General features: G+C 41.7%; 1 protein-coding gene across 1 annotated transcript; it reads right to left on the bottom strand.

The window, feature by feature from the left end:
- Positions 1 to 1372: 1372 nt before the first annotated feature.
- LOC306737474 (sarcalumenin) lies at positions 1373 to 17301 on the bottom strand. Its single transcript, XM_079219207.1, has 9 exons — positions 17232 to 17301; positions 9927 to 10336; positions 9104 to 9875; positions 7337 to 7429; positions 6423 to 6518; positions 5371 to 5487; positions 4404 to 4637; positions 3503 to 3852; positions 1373 to 3281 (listed from the first exon to the last, which is right to left on the bottom strand). The coding sequence occupies exons 1-9, from the start codon at positions 17287 to 17289 to the stop codon at positions 2781 to 2783; spliced, it is 2631 nt and encodes an 876-aa protein (XP_079075333.1). The 5' UTR covers positions 17290 to 17301; the 3' UTR covers positions 1373 to 2780.
- Between the last annotated feature and the right edge of the window lie 829 nt (positions 17302 to 18130).

The raw sequence follows: 18130 nt of genomic DNA, 5'->3' as shown, positions 1-18130 counted from the left end.
TCAACCACATGTCACACTCTGAACTAAGCTCTGAACTGAAACGGTACATTGGACAATGATCCATCCAGACATTATCTAGGCTTACTAAGGGAAAAGAGATGAATGAAAAGAGACAGGATGTCAGATTATTTATGAATATTTCAGAATATGTCAACACTGACAGTTATGAGAGAGCCTTCGAAGAAAAATATTTTCAGAAGAATCTCTTAAATGTAGCTGTTCTAGAATGTATTCACAATGTAGTCTATACGTATATGTGGATTATTTTGTTCAAGCAAAGTTAGTTTTAGTTAGTCGGACCCTACAGGGAAGAAAATGTTATCACATTAGGCATATGCTTAGGACCATTTCTAGTCTGAGATGCCATTGGAACGATTTGTATTCTGAAACTTTTCAACCTAAATACTTCAGACCTGTTTCCTAGGGGTAAACAGAAACACATTTAAATTAGAATTATGTTAATACCACTCATATACTTTAGGGTAATTTTATTCAAATTGCATTTGGATTCTGACAGCATTTATACTTTTCAAGTAATCAATCTTAAAACCCTTTCAGAAAATGAACAGCGGTAAAACTGACATGGTCCTAAAATAATCCAGACATTTAAATGTATCATTCTAAAAATGACTTTCAGTTGCGGCTTCAACCTAAAAATAATGGGCTTCTTTATTGCTGTGCGTCACAATCATATCTGTTTCTATTGGCCCAAAGCTATCGTGGTTGGGAGAAATTGACACAACATGCTTGTTTTATTGTATATTTGAATTGTTTAATGATACAGCACAAATGTATCATTTATTTAGATTATTTGGCCGACCCCCATGACAGTGCCACCGACCCCTGGGGTCACTTGGACCCCACTTTGAGAATCACTGCTTAGAAGTAGACTTGAAGGAGTCATCATCCCAGGGTATCTGATTGATAGTGAATTAGTCCAAAGAGAGTTTATGTTAGCAATAACAAGCTAACTTCAGGCAGACCAACGCTGTCAAATACTCATATACACACCCACTCTTTTTGACAAACAAGAAAAATTCACGACTCACACCTAATTTATTATTACAGAGATTATAACAAGATGTAATCATGACGAACTAATCAGAAGATAAAATAATATGAATATCCACATGTAATATGCTTTGAGTATGAATGCTCCCTGACAGAATTGTGTTATAAAAGTATGTTGTTAAAACCCTTGGAGCAAAAGTGGAGATAATTTTTATCCATATTTTAGTAAATTATCTCCTGTTTTCTCCTGTGCCTTGTATTAAAAATAAAAATGATATAAAGAAACAAAGCTTCCTTTTTCTTTCACTCTGCTATCTAGTCAGTCTGACATAATTGAGGCGCCTCCTGGTGGCGGTTTTCAGTTACTGCATGCGATAATTAACAGGCTATCACATAGCAGCATTTGTATTGGTAATGGGTTGTTGGGCTAATGCGTTCTCATCCAGCTTTTACACATTTAATCATGTTCCTAATTCATACAATGATGTTATGTGTGAACAAATCAGTCTGCAATATTTTATTCTGAAGGTGCAGTTTATCCAATCCAGAGCAGTGTGTTGTGAGGATGAGAGTTCATGCTTTTAGCTTGCATTTGGCCCATATTTCCCAAATCCCCATTCGCTGCATTTTGCAGCCAAACAACTAAATATAAATTATGTATTGTGTCAGTGGAAGACACTTAATCTGTCATGTCTTTGTATCCATAAAAAGGAAACCAAGGCTGCAGTTTTTAATTTAGTTGTTTACTCAAAAGAAATCACTCAAAAGAATGACGAACCTAAAGGAACAATGACAAGATTACATTTTCAAAGGAAATGCAGCTGCTTTGAGGTAAGACTAGCAACAGTTCAGAGGGCTGAGAAGACCGAGGTGGCATTAAATACAAGCTTACATGAACAGAAAGCTACGATTAAATTATGTTGTTTTATTCAGTCAAATCAGTTCCAGTGCAGCACTGAGATATTTTTTAAATAAAATGAATGTAGTATAGTACAATAGAGAAGAGAGGACAGTACAGTATCCAGCAGTGCAGTACAGTACAGCGACTAAACATGGTTGAATCCCTAAAACACGACAAGAACAACCCTTCTATTTGGTTGGGCCACCGTTGAAAATAAGCTTCCTGACACGACGACCTACACTGGTTTTACTATAAAAACACAGCAAAGCAGTTTGAATCTCAATCTTTAGACTTTGCAAACAACACAGTGGACAAAAGAGTGGCAGAATCCACTGTGCGACTACACTACATCGGAGGAGTACAATCGCTGGCGGCATCTTTCTCTGAAGCAGAAAACTTGAATAAATAATGTACAAACTTCTCACAAAACGGTGAGAAACCAAAAAAACATTCAGTCTCAGATTTCATTAACATGGAAGGTTACATAGGAAATAGACGTCTTTGGTTATTCCTGTTGTATGTTTCACCTGCAGACATTTCTTGCAGACAGCAATAGCTTTAAAAGGAAAGTTGACTTCTGCAAATTTTTCTTCCTACCACACTATAGTAAAACAAAAAAACTTTTTTTTACCCATCTAAATACCAGAAGTGTGTCCTCGGAGCATGTGCACTAGAGAATTGTTGTGAAACTAACCCAGGTCTGCGTGGTGCATCTTTGCACATGTTCAACTCTCTTTCCCTCTCCCCGCTCAGTCTCTCCATACTCAGTTTTGAAAACCACAGCAGTGAGGATTATTTCAGGAACTCCTCGGGTTGCTGCCGCCATCTGCCGCCTCTGTTCCTCCTCCTGCACCCCTCGCCTCCGGTCTCACTGCTTCCTCCAGCGATTCTTGGGTTTCTCCTCACATCCGGGACCCTCACAGGTGCCAGGGAGCGGAGGCGGAGGTGAGGGAGCGGCCTTCGCTGGTGCGGGCGCGGCTGCGGCCTTGCTGACAGTGCCGAGCAGGGCCGGGAGCTCGTACGAGATGGCCCTCTCTAGCTTCTCTAGTAGACAGCCGCCGGTCCAGCTGCAGTGGGAGGAGAGCTGCTTGAAGCTGGAAACCGGGTTCACGCCAAAGAAGTCCTGGTAGGCCTCCTTTTTGGGCAGGTCAAACTTGCTGACGTTGGTCTTGGCCAGAATGGATTTGAAGATATAGTACTTGTCCGGGTCGTTGACAATGTCATTGAACACCTCGTAGGGGTCGCTAAACCAGCCCATCTTGTCGGAGTAGGTCTGGAGGTAACGGTCGACCAGCAGGGCGTGGATGCGCACGCGGATGGCGTGCTGGCGGATGAACGCGATCTTGTTCTCCATTTGGTTCTCAATTACCTGCAAAGACAGAATTGAGAAGAGACATAAGTCACAATGTGTAAATCAAGTGTTTGGAGAGTTTTAGTATTACATAAAACATTATCCCAGAGACCTCATAAGTGTATTAAACTCTGTAAAATGTGGTCATGTAGCTGGTGTTTAAGGCGATTACTCAATCCATTTCTGTGCATCGAATCATATTGCAAACAAAAACAAGTGAAGAAGGAGCCATATCATGCCTGGTTGAGGTCCTCCAGCAGAGAGGTCTCCTCCTTCATGAACAGCTCTCGGCTGGTGTCTGCAGCATAGTCCTGAGGCCAGAAGGAGCTGACGTATACCCGGGGGGGCTCTGTGACGTTGATCAGGGGCGCCATGCTCCAGAACAGGGCCCCGTAGACCCTCATCAGGTTCTGGGTGGAAAGACTGTCGGCCTTGTTGAGGATGAGGCGGATCTGGGACTCGCGGCCCTTCATCTGCTTGAAGAGCATCTCCAGCTCCCCACCCACGTCCAGCTTGGTGGGGTCGAACACCTGGAAGATGAGATCTGCTCGATCAATGAACCACTGGCACACCTCGTTGTAGGGGTAACCTGAGGAGAAGGAGGGACGAGACACAATACATGAAAAGAAAAAGGTTTTCGCTCTGTGAAACGCAGCACAAGTGACCATTTTTTTCTTTTTTTTTTTACATTTCACATACGAAAGGCTTTCTTTGCCATTTGAGTAACAGGAACAAGGTAAACCCATGTTGTTCATGGGCTTATGTATTTCTGGTTAAAGAATTATCACATGTTGTAGTACAGAAAGAGGTCTTTTAGCCTCATAAGCTACAGGGAAACCTTACATTTTACACTTTTAATTTGTCTGCATCCTTTCTTTTCTGTACAAAGCGTAGTGATAAACCTGCTTGTTAAAATACATCATAAACAAACCTGATACATTGCGCAACTTCAACATTTGATTCCTGACTTGTTGTGGGTGTCTGTGTCTATGTCTGTGTGTGCAGGCTGTGTGTGTTGTATTGATACTGTGTGTCATCGTAGTCGTCGTTTGATGTTACAGATATTGTTGTAGTACGTCTCCAAGTCATATCTCATCTGTGGCTTTGATATAAAACATGTCATTAGTAATGGCCACTCACCTCTCTCCTGCTGCTTGCGGTTTTCAATGATGCCGGGCGTGTCGACGAAGGTGACCCTCTCCAGCAGCTTGTGGGGCATCTCGATGCCCACCAGCCGCTCCAGGAAGCCTTGGCCGAACTTCTCCAGGGGAGAGAAGGACCGAGAGCTGTCTGCTGCCATGACGATGCCCTCTATGGACCGAGACTTTTCCCCGTTCATGATGACCGTGTACTCTGAGGTGGTGGGCTCAGCACCTGGTGGGGGAGTGGGTTAAGCTTGTTTATTGGTTTATGTTCTACACATAAAGTAATACTTTTATAATATTAAACTTAATTAAGTAGTCATTTTTCCCTAACTAAACTTGTATTCCTGTTGACAAGTACTACCAAAATGACACATTTATGTTTCCTGAGAACCAAGAACAAATGATCGGCTAATGTTTAAACACGATAGTAATTCAGCTTGTAATTACCTATGTGTCTTCACATAGGTAACATGCAGATGTTATCAATCATGATTTGTATAAATTCTACATTAAAAAGCACAACGTTTCTTTCATATTCTATCACTACATGAGTTGCAGTCCAATGAGCCTTTAAAGTGACAACTTTTGAAAGGAGATCAAAGTTGCGCTTTAATGTTTCAGCATGTCATAGCTAAACATTTTAAAAGGTAAAAGAAGCTACCGAACACACCCTGCATCACTAGGAGGCATATTTATTGTTTCCTATTTGTGGTCCTTTGCGTTCAGTCAAAAATGTCTTTAAAGTAACATATGAAGATATTGGAAATATTTTCAAATACCACTTTTGGACATAGTAGCCAAAAGTTCCATCTTCTCACTTTAAGTGAAATTAAAGTATGCTGTAGGTATTGAAGCAAATAATTGTGAATATGTTATACTTGTAATACATTCATGTCATTATGAATCATCTCCACTACTCTGTTTTTTTCTTGTTATAATAGGACAGTAGGATCAGTGTGAACCTGTGTAGAGTTCCTGTGGGGTGCCGTGAAGACCCAGCAGGTAGTTGATCATGGAGGACTTGCCGACGCTCCAGGGTCCCAGGAACAAAACCATGGGCTTAGAGGTGATCTCGCCATCTACAGTCATACACATAAAGAAAAGGTTTGAGAGAGAAATAATGAAAACACATTTTTTCTTTAGAAAATCAATCTGATCTCAGGTAAATAAAGAATACTATTTTGCATGAATATTCTTGGTCCTCTCACATTAAAACGTTGCGTGATTTCCCCCTGATTGTCTTGTGTCATCTTGCTGTTAAAATGTACACAAGCACACATAAAATAACCAAATAAAATGGGCAGACTGAAAGGAATCTTCCTGAACACATTGGTGCTCCTCTGACAGTCCTGTACACGTCTTTCCATTCTGCTCCACAAGGGGTCCCAGAGTCACATGCCACAGTTTGAAGACTTCATCCTGCTCCCTAACATAAATAATTCTCACTGCCCTCAAGTGCAATGGAACAAAGTTGTAGGGAGTCTGGCCCACACAACGTTCCCTTTAATTTTCAGCAGACAGAGTCCTTATTGTGCTTTTCTGTGCGCATGGTTTGAATAATGTCAGGTCCTGGCTTGATTTCTTCTTAATCATGACTTTATTTGTGCTTCACAGCTTTTGTGCGACTCCAATTTATTAATTTATAGAGGAGCTGTGAGGTGACGTGTTTTTAGTGGATAGTGTTGGCTAAATTATGTTTTCTTTATACATGAATGCTTTTCCCATGTGGGCCTGTAAATCCTTGACAGACACTGTGACTTTTGCCCATACAAACAAACTACTCGGGTGGCTGTAACTCAGAAATCGCAGTTTGATGTCGTAGTGTCCTTAGTCAAGCTACTGAACCAAGAATTGCTTGTGAATGCTGTGCCATCAGTGTGTGTGTGTGTGTGTGTGTGTGTGTGTGTGTGTGTGTGTGTGTGTGAACTAATATTTAGATTAGATCCCGATGAGCAATCCATTCACCATTTACTACTGCTTATGGTATTTAATCTCAAACTGGAAGCTGGTTCACCTGTGACTTCATGCTGCCTGAGCTCGTTGTACTTGAAGGCTTGCTCCATTGGCTGGATGGCAGTGTGGTAGATGTTCAGCAACTTCTTCATAGCAGCTAGAGAGAAAGAGAGAGAGCGAGAAAGAGAGAGAGAGAGAGAGAGAGAGAGAGAGAGAGAGAGAGAGAGTTGGATGTATTAATTGGGAGGTAATGGCGAGAAGACATTTTGCACAAGATTATTATTAATGCTACCATTACTGATTACAACAGTTCCTTGGGCAGTGCATGATGAATTGCCCTCATAAAGTTTATTGAATCGAGCTGAGGTGATTAGAAGACCGGCTCGGCTGCAGCGCTTTGAAACGAACCAGTCTTCTTTCGGAGAACAGAGAGGCTTTCATGGCCGAGGACAGAGTTACACATTTGCACTGATTAATCACCTGCCTCAAGCCGTGTCTGCACGCTCACACGCATACACACATGCATATAGTACACACACTCACACACACAACAGCCCCAGGACCTAGACATCATGAAGCAATTTTCCGAATAGTTTTGGCAGAAAATCCCCCCAAATTGTCTCATTCTTGCTTTCATTCTCATGCAAACACATCTGTTTTTCTTTCCCATTGACAATGTTGCTGTAAACAATCTTCATTTTAATACACAACTTCAGGCGTTTCCACAGCAAACGTCTGAAAGACATTTGACATGGTGGGCAGCACAGCAGCGTTTGTTAATGAGCATCCTATTTTTGATCAGCAGGATGTGGTTTTCACTGTGTGTACATGCACAATATGTGTATGTATAAGTGTTTGGGTGTATATATTTGTGCGGGTGTGCGAGAGGTGCTTTATGGCCTTTCATTGCATTTCAAGCAAATCAAACCACATGATGTCTTATTTCACTAACTTTGCGACGTCGTTGTTCCTCACCTGAGAGCTCTGTTGAGGGGTCAGTAGTAGCCAATCGCAGCGTGTCCTCAATGTGGGTGCGGTCCCTCACTGTCGGGCCTGCTGGCTGGTGTTCTGATTGGAGGATAAGAGAGTTAAGTCAACTGTTAAGGTCAACATGCATTTACCTGTAAGTAAGAGAGGGCCTGAAACACAATGGTACTGTTTTCTGCAAAGCTATGTCTGTGAAATAAACCACGTCCTCTCATCTAATTAGTAAAGACTTAGCTGCCATAGTTTCAAAATAAAAGTTCTCCCCCAGGTAAACTGTGTCCTGGGTCGTGAGTGACAAGACCATCTGGGGAGAGTACAGGCCCAACTGTTGTATCATGCTGTTGTCCATCTATTCCTTTCCTCTGCTATTTTGGTTTGTTTATTTCTGTACCAGAGGTTGTTGCTAATTCCCCTTTAGCTACACACTGTGTCATATTCAGGGGGATTTGCATGCCTGAGGGAGAAAGATAGAGACCTTTCACTGCCCATCTCGGCTAAATGTGCCGTCACACAAGAATCATAATTTGTTACCACTTTCTAACAAAGCATACTTACTACAGAGCTTCATACAAGGGTATGTACAAACACTTTTTAGGTCAATAATTATCCATTTGTAAGGACAACGTTTGATTTGACAGGTTGGGAAAAATCCCTTTGGCTGGTGTTAATACTCTTTTAAATAAGTTATTAATACATTCATTTTGGTTTGGATGTCCGGTAGCTCATTTCCAGAGGGTTAAGTAGTCTTAGAGGGATCTTCAAGGTGAATTAAAGTGTTATCCTAAGAGACAAAGAAAGGTGAGCTTGATCAGGATAAACACCATCCACAAAGTGGACCCAAAACCTGTCTCTATCGATGGTCCTTTTATTGCTCCATAAATCATTTATCAAGGATTTATCAACCATTAATAAAGACAATAATTACTGATAAAGTGTGCCTTATTAGAATAGTTACAAATCCTCAAACGACAAGTACGTTGTACAAGTAATTCATGAATTTTATATTCCTTTAAAATCAGATTTATTTTTCTGTCTATTTTTTCTCACCATGTTTTTCTTTCTGCTGTTTCTCTTCTTTCTGTGAGGTATCATCCTTGCTTTGCATTGTGCATTGTACTATCGTCAAAATGTGTCTTACTCGCTTTTTTAGGATTAAGATTACATGGTATTTTCCATTTCCTTTTGTTGGAAATAATTTTTATCTCTGAGTAAATGATTTGTTGATACATCTTACAAGGTATAATAAATAATTCACAACATAACAGTTTCAAAATATCTTGCTTTGTCATTCAAACTCTCAGGTTAGAGTGACAAAAACAAAAAATGTGACAGTCAACGTTTCAGAAATGTATTGCAGGCTTCTACTGAGTGTTGAATTCAATTACTGGATATCTAAAGTTCAAAGAGATAACACACATAAATGACACTCACAGAAGAGTAATGCATGAAGTGATGAAGTGGGATCAGAGTAATAGATGGGGATCTCTTTTAAGACTCAGTCGTCGTCTTTTACAGCATGTCAACACATCAGATAATGGCTTGCCTCCTTAATTACAGAAGCAGTGACTGGAAGGGCACAGCTTCACTGTAACAGGATCCCTGCTGCTCTGCGTGTCTACTGACGGGGTGGTGGCAAGACAATGGTGTCGGTGAAAAGATGTACATACACCTTCTGCTACAGCTTTTCTTTTAAAGGGCGAAGGAGAGTTACACTTATGACACACTACAAACCCAGACGGTGTTATCTTTTTGTACCTTTGGTTTTTGCCGGTGCAGGCTCCTCTGATGACACCTCCTCCACTGTCACCTTCTCCACATCAACAGGTGCCTCCTCAACGACTTCTACTGATGCCTCCTCCACCGCTTCCTCTTCCACAGTCACATCCTCTGCAGATTCTGGTGCGACCTCCTCTAAAACAGGCTCTAGCTCCACTTCGGGCTCTGGCTCTGCAACCGCCTCAATCTCAGGCTCTGAAATCACCCCTGCTTCTGATTCAGGCTCTGAAATCACCTCTGCTTCTGGTTCAGGCTCTGAAATCACCTCTGGTTCTGGTTCAGGCTCTGAAATCACCTCTGCTTCTGGTTCAGGCTCTGAAATCACCTCTGGTTCTGGTTCTGGTTCAGGCTCAGGAATCATGTCTGGCTCTGCAACCACTTCAATCTCAGGCTCTTCGGTCACCTCTGGTTCTGGTTCAGATTCTGCGATCACTTCAGACTCTGTTTCCTCAGATTCCTCAGAGTCTGTTTGAGGAAGCTCAACTGGTTCTGCTTCTGGTTCGGATTCAGCTGCTTCTGGTTCCAGTGCAATCTCTTCCTCGGCAGCTTCCTCTTCTACAGCCTCATGCAAGAACGTTTCCACATCTTCCTCCTCAGCGGCTGCCTCTGTATCTTCCTGTGTGTCTTCACCTTCCTCAACTGCTTCTTCTTCAGCAGCAGCTTCTTTCGCCTCTGCAACTTCTTCCTGAGGTTCTTCTTCCTTGTTGGATAATTCCTCCTCTGCTTCTTCTTCTTCGTCTTCCTCGATTTTCTTCTCCTCTTCCTCAACCACAGCTACCTCCTCCTCCTCAGTCGATGCTACCTCCTCCTCCTCAGTCGATGCAACCTCCTCAGATACTTCCTCCTCTTCCTCAGCCTTCTCCTCAGATGTCTCTTGCTCCTCCTCTACCTCTTCTTGAGACGCAGCCTCTTCCGGCTCTTCCTCTCCATCACCTGTAATCTCCTCAATGGAAGCATCCCCCTCCACTGAAGCTGCCTCCCCTTCTTCGTGCTCCGAGGTCGAAGCTGAGTCTTCTTCAGTATCTACAGCTGATGGAGGTTTGCAGGGCTGGCATAGGGCCCTCTCTGGGGCCGGGGTGTCGTTGGAGGAGCTCTGGCTAGCGGGCTCCTCTGTTGTATCACATCCACAGGAGAAGAGCTCTTCCTCTGGCTGCTGGAGCTGCAGACGCACCAAGGGATCCTCATCGTGGCTGGAGGGGCCCGTCAGAAGATCTAGGAAGAGGAAATATGCGATTAGACAAGAGAACTCTGGGCTGGTGTCTTTGATCACTAAAACAAATAAGATCTTTTGTTACAAATGTAGAATGCATCCCTGATGAGAGTACTGTGCATCAGTAATGCTTTAACGGAAGATGTTCAGAAATAAACTGACCAATCAGACTGCACTAACTTGCCGGACCTCTGCAGACCAGTCACCTTTGTCTGTTACGTCAGTGTTTGAGCGCAGCTCAGTCACTGTGCAAGAACAGAGCAGATCAGATGTTCAGCACCTCCCAGATTTAAGACTCACATTTCAGCTCCTTGAATGGTGACACTAAAGAGAGGACTATTTGAAGCAGATGTACGGTGGAGCGTTGTGTAGAGAATCTAAAAGAAGACAGCTGAGTGGACAGGGAGGCTTAATCGAATAATGTATTTATTGTTGTTGCATGCATTTATTACTGTTTTCTGGAGCCATTTCTGCATTCAGGTCACACTTCTTCTTTTTTTTGACGACACTCTAAACACAACTAAAGCACTGGTGAATGAATGAATTTGGGCTTAATGTAAATTTAGTCCCCCGTTTATACTCTGCGTCAAATATATTAAAATGTTTCAAAACATAATCTCTTTCAAAAAAGAGAAACATACTTCAATGTATGTCTGTTTTAAATTGTTTCAATCTGTATAAACACAACAAAACCTAAACTGAATGTTAATCTGTGAATTTGATGAAGGCCAATACGGATGTATTTGTCTTAATCCTGACACATAAAAATCTGATATAATAATCTGATATTGACATCCTTAAAAATATAATAGTTTTAGTTTCCTGCACAGAAAGTAATAATCAATGAAAATATAACACCACTAATAATTCTAATAGATATACAACTAATGTATGTTATATTGTATAGATATAAGATATAAGTTTCCTCAGAAGCAAAGCCAACAATTGGTTCGCTCTCTCACTCTGGACAATAAGATACAGAAAAAGAGATGTTCATCACCATCCCTCAGCATCATAAAGTATATTATCGTTACTATTATAGTTACTATGGCTTCAAAACAATCACAGCTAAAACAGGGATCACCCTATCCATTACACCACATGTATACATGTACATATACTCTTTACAACCGAAGTGTTCACCGTGACCTCTATTTAATTATAACTGCCTGCCAGTCTTAAGACTGAGGAATGCGTAGTGGTACACTGTGTGATACGGGGCAGCTAAATGTATGTCCAGTTCATGTTACAAGAGGGGTCAGCGTGCGGGAAGAAGACTAACAGCTATAGCCAGCTGTCACAGGTTTTACATGTTCATGAGGCTTCTGGATCAATGCCCATCATGAGCCAACAGGCTAATGCTATGGAAGAAGTTAACATGTGATGATAGCTTTAGATAGTACGTACACTGTTAAACCTGCAACAACTGATTTTTGGCCACTTGAGGAGCCAAAGTTGTAAATGCATCGTTGACATATCAACATCTTTTAAGTTGATATGGTGAACTTGTTCAAATAAAGGTTGATTATTTGCACGTCCAGCTGTTACAGAGCAAGATTACCATTTATTTAGAGTCATGTGTCAGGTCACCTGATGAATGTAAGTCCAATATACTCTTTTAGCTCTGTTTTTGGTCTCCATCGGCTCCTGAAATATGGAAGTACAGTGGGGTTTTAGAGCTCTTTTACTGACACAAAGCTGCCTGTGAGACCAACAATTCTAGTGGGATCTGTGAGAGTGGACCAAAACAGTAAAGTTACAGCCTGACAGCAAAACAATGAGCTGAAACTCACTATATTGCGCTGCAGATTTTGTTGATGATTCTCTGTAAATTTATCACTTTGCCCCCTCACACATTATCATTTGATACTTTATTGATCTCAATTAAACAAAATCTGATTTCCATAAAAGTACGATGAGAATAGTTAAGAGTGATGATGTCTGACAACCAACCAAAAAGCCCAATGTCCTGAATCTTTCAAGGCCCTGCACACCCCCACAGGTGCTTGTAATTACTCAGACCAGCCTCTCTAACTCTGTACCAATAAGAACGATAACAAGGTAAGTTGTCCCGTCCTAACAGGTGCAACCAAACTAATAGGCAAATGAGGGATGTGCCAGTCAAGCACAGCTTGTACACTCCCACATAGTCCTGAGCAGAGGTCTAATCAGGCAACAAGTAAAGACACCTGTGCGGATGGACCATGGGCTTTGGCTTGACGGGCTGCAATCAATTGGGACAAACAAATCGGAAGTGAGTCAACAAGAGTCAAACATGGAGTTGTTGTTTTCAGCTGTTAATTGTCTGTAACTGAAAAGGGAGTTAGTAACACAACTTTTGAATCACAACCATTCTGTCTTGTTGCATCAAAGAAAAGCACTAGTAAAATGAATAGAATAAACAATGGCTTGTTTCCATTAAGGCCCTCCAGGTCCAGGGTCCTGGTATTGTGCAGGCTGCCTCACTGGCAAGGCATCCTAAGCCCCATAAATGCCATAAGTTAAGTCCTATGACATTCCCAAAAGTCGAAAGCAGCTATAATTCAGTTTTATCAGGCTGATATCATGACTTTGATTTTGATGCTACACCACAATCTAAAACTATAAATAATCTCATACTATGCTTACATGACATGACAAGGTTGGCTATCAGCTGCTTCGTGTTTTAAATGTGGATGTGAAAGTACTAGTGTAAAGCCTTGAAGCTGAGTAAGAGTCTGAGAGTCTGAGCTGAGTCCACCAAACCATGATTAGCTGCTTCTAAGTCAAGATACGTTTATATTTAAGGCTATATGGAAGGCTTAATGCTCATCTAGCTATCCTCAATGATGCTAGCAGGACTCTGTGTACCCTCCTTTTCCCGCATCGTTCTCCATGACGGCTGTTATTGCTCTATTTTTAGGCTCTGAATCAACACACCAAACCATTTCATTCTCATAAATGTCGCTTGTCACCTTGTGTATCTAGATGTTTTGTTAGCATGTCACGTCCTGAGGGAATTGGCAGCGTTGCTGCCCAGAGAACATCAAGTTTAAATTCCCAAAGCATCCACACTGCGTGCAAACTGTGAAGATGAAGATGTTTGGTCCTGTAATGTTTCCTGCATTGTGATGATAGTTTTGCTCCTGACTTTTACCAAAGGTCTGGTCTCATTCCAAGTCTAAGCAAAGGCCAAGATAAGAATATGGACAGGACGTGTCATAGTGTTTAATGAGCCTGTCCGGGCTCTGTTGTTCTGATTGAGACATGAGGAAGGTTTGGAGGCTCTCTCAGACACATAGTGCTGCAGCATCACCTGTGCTGACGCATGAACAGCAGCAGCAGAGGATATGTTGCCTAAATTGGGTGACATATCAATAAAAGGTCAGTCCCTATTGCCTGATGACCAATGTTTACGTTACAACCAATTCGGTAAACCCTAAAGGTTCTGTGATTGTGCTCTTTGACATTAGTTGCCTGGTTTATGTCGGAAGCACCTTGATGTGATGATTGAGATACGAGTATAAAATATATTGGAACCAATTCATAATGCAAGGCTTATCCGATCATATGAGCTGAATTTAGTTCACCGCACTGCATGGTTTATAGTTACGGATATAAAGCATAGAGATAATTTCATGCTGTGGTAGTGGCCAATGGTAATTAAATTAAAGTTAACATAGTTAGGAAGTGGGGCAAGGAAGTATGAGAGACAGAATAAAAGTGAAAATAAAATAGTCTGATCTCGGAGACATATTTTGTTATGATTCCAATTATTAGGACAAATACACAAAACAATATATTACTGAATGATTTGGAAAGAACAACTATACAGTATGCCAAGTAGGTTTTCTGTCTTTAATCATACTACCAAACGTGGCTCTAGAGATTGTGGGTCCGTCGGTAGATCGATCAATTTGGTCCAGAATGAAATATCTGGATTGAATGCCATGACATTTGGTACAAAAAAAGAATGATTGTTAATCCTGATAACTTGTTAATTGCCTGACATTTCCTCTAGTGCCATCACGAGGTTGATATTTATGGTTTTGAATTAAATATCTCAGCATACAATAATATAATTTCCCCCATGACCCTTCATAGCATTCAAACGGTGGTCCTGTCAATCATGTACACTGCATGGATTGGTTACAACAACTTTACATCAGGCTACTGTGGGCAATAAAGATGATGATTTATTAGCATAATTGTAGATAGTTTTGGAGATACAGATACCCCAATATTTGAATTATGCTGCATGGGTAAATTGGAGGTCTTTTTAAACCTACATGCTGAAGGAATGTGGGGTGTGTGAGTAAGTAGTATTCCTTTCAGCCAACAGTGCTGTTTCAGCAGTGATATTCCTGCACATCCAGAACATGTTGAGACAAACTGATAGACTGCAACATCAAACATCATTTTCTTATTTTAAAGCAGCACATTATTCTTTTTTCATCACTTTGGAGTGGCGAAACCAGCCATGAACATAATATTGACATAATATTATTACCTTATGAAGTTAATATGGTGAACGCTTGCAAACAGTTGCCACTTTACACATCCAGCAGACGAAGAGCAACACTAGCATTCATTTTTTCTTGTCCACATGATGAAGTCTAATATTGACTCTTCTTGTCGCTCTGTCTCGAGTAAATCCTGACACAAATATCTGACTCTTCAGCTGCTAAATGCTCCACTAAAGTCACCAGCTGGTCTCCAGCTTTGTCTGCCTTTTGGTGCTGGGCAGATAGTGTAAAGCATAAATAAAAAAGGTTTTCTTAAAGCAAAATGTATGCTATGTAATTATTTATGTGCACATCAGAGTGTGCACACCCAAAACACAGCACATTATGCATCTCGAGCTATGAGTGTCGACTGCAGATCTTTCAGGGTTTAGTGCGCTGTGCCTCTCTGGGGGTTCCTCAGCCAGCTGTTGCTGCGTTGAGGCCTGGGCTCGGAGCACAGTGTCGCGGGGACAGATTGGGACAGGTGCCTGGGTGCTGGATGGTACATCTTTGAGACAGAAATAGCCCGACAATGAGTCAGAGGGTGAAAAGAAGGAGGGATAATTCCACTTCTATTTCCAGTAAATTGTGGCGCTCCACTCCTCCCTGTGATTGTCATGAGGCTGACCTGCAACTCTGCTTCCCTGCAACAGTGAGGGGCGGCGGTGCGTAACGGTTACGCAGTAGCTCTTTAAAGAGCAGGAACAATGAATGCATCAGCACCCGCACTGATGGCATGCACCCTGCTTACTGTGGAACTTTGACTGAGCCATGATGAAGGGTTCGTTCATTTGCTTTTACACTTACGCTTTGAGAAAGAGCACAGACAGCATGACAGCAGTGGGTTTGCACATCTGGCTCATCTTAAATAAATCAGCATCTGTCTCAGCATTCATACATCTTGATTAAAGACACTCTCTCTCTTTCTTGATAATAAACCTGTCAAGTCTCACACTTTCTGAGACATTACCACGCTCACACAAAATGCATTATGTGGAGGGGGATTCCACTTCAGCTCTGTCATTGCTTCAATATATTTCCATTTGCTTCAACTTTTAACGGCACTCGTAACTTTAAACAGTTCATCTTTTTGGCGACTGAACGCTGTGTCCTACATGCCTCTTTTAGCTGGGACATCCCCTGGACACGGAGGCTGCTGACTGGAATGACAGATTAGCAGCTCTGCAGACAGAGCAGAGTCGGAGTGATGAGGCTTTACTGAGACATTAATGCAGCACCGACTTTAGCTTTAGACATGCAGTGTATTTGTAGGAATGTATGATTGTCTTGTGATTTTAAGGGTACCTTAGTGAGTCTTTGATGATGTAGATGCGCGTGCATTCCTGAGCGTCTTGAAGAGAAGTGATTAGTGACATGACCACGGTATCTGGTGACTTTGTCTGACTGGCGCATGACTACGGCAAATTGCAGCGGTCAAAATGCACCGGAGGAAGGACAGACAAGGGTACTCTCTGCCTCGGCTTTAACCAAACAGGACAAGTACCTTCTGTCCAACGTGTAATCAAGCAGAGCAACACTTGTGGTGTATACACCTCTACAGTTGGTTATATTATGTATCACTAGTGTCATCGCGATTTTCCAAGTATAAAACAGGATTCATTAATTTAATGTGGCATAAAGGTAAGCCTGTAAAATAACATCGAGTGACTGTAAATAGCCAAAATCCTCACTTGAGCACTGACTGAGTAGCACACGTACGTGCAACTGCTGTGAGGACACAGTCAAACCGAAATAGATCTAGTGGGAAAACTAATAATTTCTGCCAGCTTTTTGCTTTGGCTGCAGCAGAGAATGTCTCTTTGTAGTGAGTCCAAGTCACTTTGTCAGAGCCGTCACTGTGTTTCCCTCCAGGGCAGAGAGAATAACCAGCAGCCGACAGGACAGTTTCCATCAGCTGGTGCCACCTCAGCCCTGACTTTTTCATTTGTACAACCACAAAGCTCCTCGCGTCTCCAGGGTAACACACACTACATGTGTCCTGCCCAATCAGATGAGTTACGTAAGCGGCGGTAAGTGTCAGTGAAAATGTGAAACATATTTCAACACAACATTATCAATCCTGAAAGTAATTTCCTAATTTAGTTAAATATTTTACCAATTTAATCCAACAACTCAATAAAAAGATACTGATCTTTTTAACTTTTTCTTTTATTGACCTGTGAAATCATTTTCTACACTAAACTCTCAGCAAGACATACACAGCTCTGTTGTGTTCAAAGACACAGACCAAACTCCTATGCAGATATCTGTTGATCATTTCCATGTCTTCTAACGTGCCGTTAGAAGACATGTTCCATACTACACCTGCTTAAATAACTCTAAAATGCATCCGACAGCACTGACACCATGACACTTTTAAATATAAGATATAAACCCATGCCCTCCACCTTACCTGCAGCCGACAGGACCAGCAGAGACAGCAAGCAGCACACAGACAGCAGAGACTTCATTATGGCTGCCAGGGGCCTTCCCCTCATCTCCCCCGCCTATATATACTGCTCTGGCTGAAGGTCAGAGGGCATGCCAGTGGAGAAACTGCAGCCATATCAGCCAATGTGTGTCAGAGCAGCTGCCTGGCCCCATCAGGAATGTTTAGAGCACAGAGAAACACGAAGAATCCGGCTGACCATGCTGTCGTCTGGTAGTTTTATCACTTAGTCTGTAAAACTCGTTGATTTTAATGATCTATATATGCAGCTTTTAATTCAGAAGTGTATTTATAGCCTTCTACACCAGCATTCTCAGACAAAATGTTATTTTCCTAACGTACAATTCTCACAGCTAAGATGTAATATCTGTAGTAGTTGCATTTAGCCTAAAAGGAGATTAAAACAAGGCTGGTGTTTATCAGAATGAAGTCGTGGCTGCAGAGCAGCTTCTTTGCTGCTGCTGAATGAGTCGCTCTATGTCGCCTTCTGGTGGACAAAGCGGTCCACAGCAAGCACCGTTTAGGTAAAGCAGAGGAAGCAGAAGGGTGTAATAAAAAAAGTACAAATTTTATTTTTTTTTCATCTTTACGAAGGCCTGTTTACCTAAGTTTTTATAAACAAAATATAACAGCTTCTCATCGACCTGGACTGATGGGAAAAATAACAAAAACACAAAAGTATAAAAAAAAAAAATGATGCTTGTCATCAAAAACTAGACAAAGACAAATGAAAAGACAGAAAAGCAGAACACAATAAACAGCTGTTAAGTCGTGTCACAGCAAGGGTTTACAAAAAAATAAATGGCGAAAACATAATTCTTCCTCATCATTGATTCAGGCAGTACAGAACAGCAAGTGCTTCA

The sequence above is a fragment of the Taurulus bubalis genome (assembly GCF_910589615.1).
Source record: "Taurulus bubalis genome assembly, chromosome: 6".
Taxonomy (NCBI): Eukaryota; Metazoa; Chordata; class Actinopteri; order Perciformes; family Cottidae; genus Taurulus; species Taurulus bubalis.
Note: the sequence above shows the minus strand (reverse complement) of the source record. Positions and strands in the feature narration are given on the sequence as shown.

Coding starts and splice junctions, on each gene's coding strand:
- LOC306737474 (XM_079219207.1), bottom strand. CDS start 17,289: ATGAAGTCTCTGCTGTCTGTGTGCTGCTTGCTGTCTCTGCTGGTCCTG. Junction 10,337..17,231: donor GCTGGTCCTGTCGGCTGCAG/GTAAGGTGGAGG, acceptor TCCTCTTCCTAG/ATCTTCTGACGGGCCCCTCC. Junction 9,876..9,926: donor CATCGACTGAGGAGGAGGAG/GTAGCATCGACT, acceptor GAAGAGGAGAAG/AAAATCGAGGAAGACGAAGA.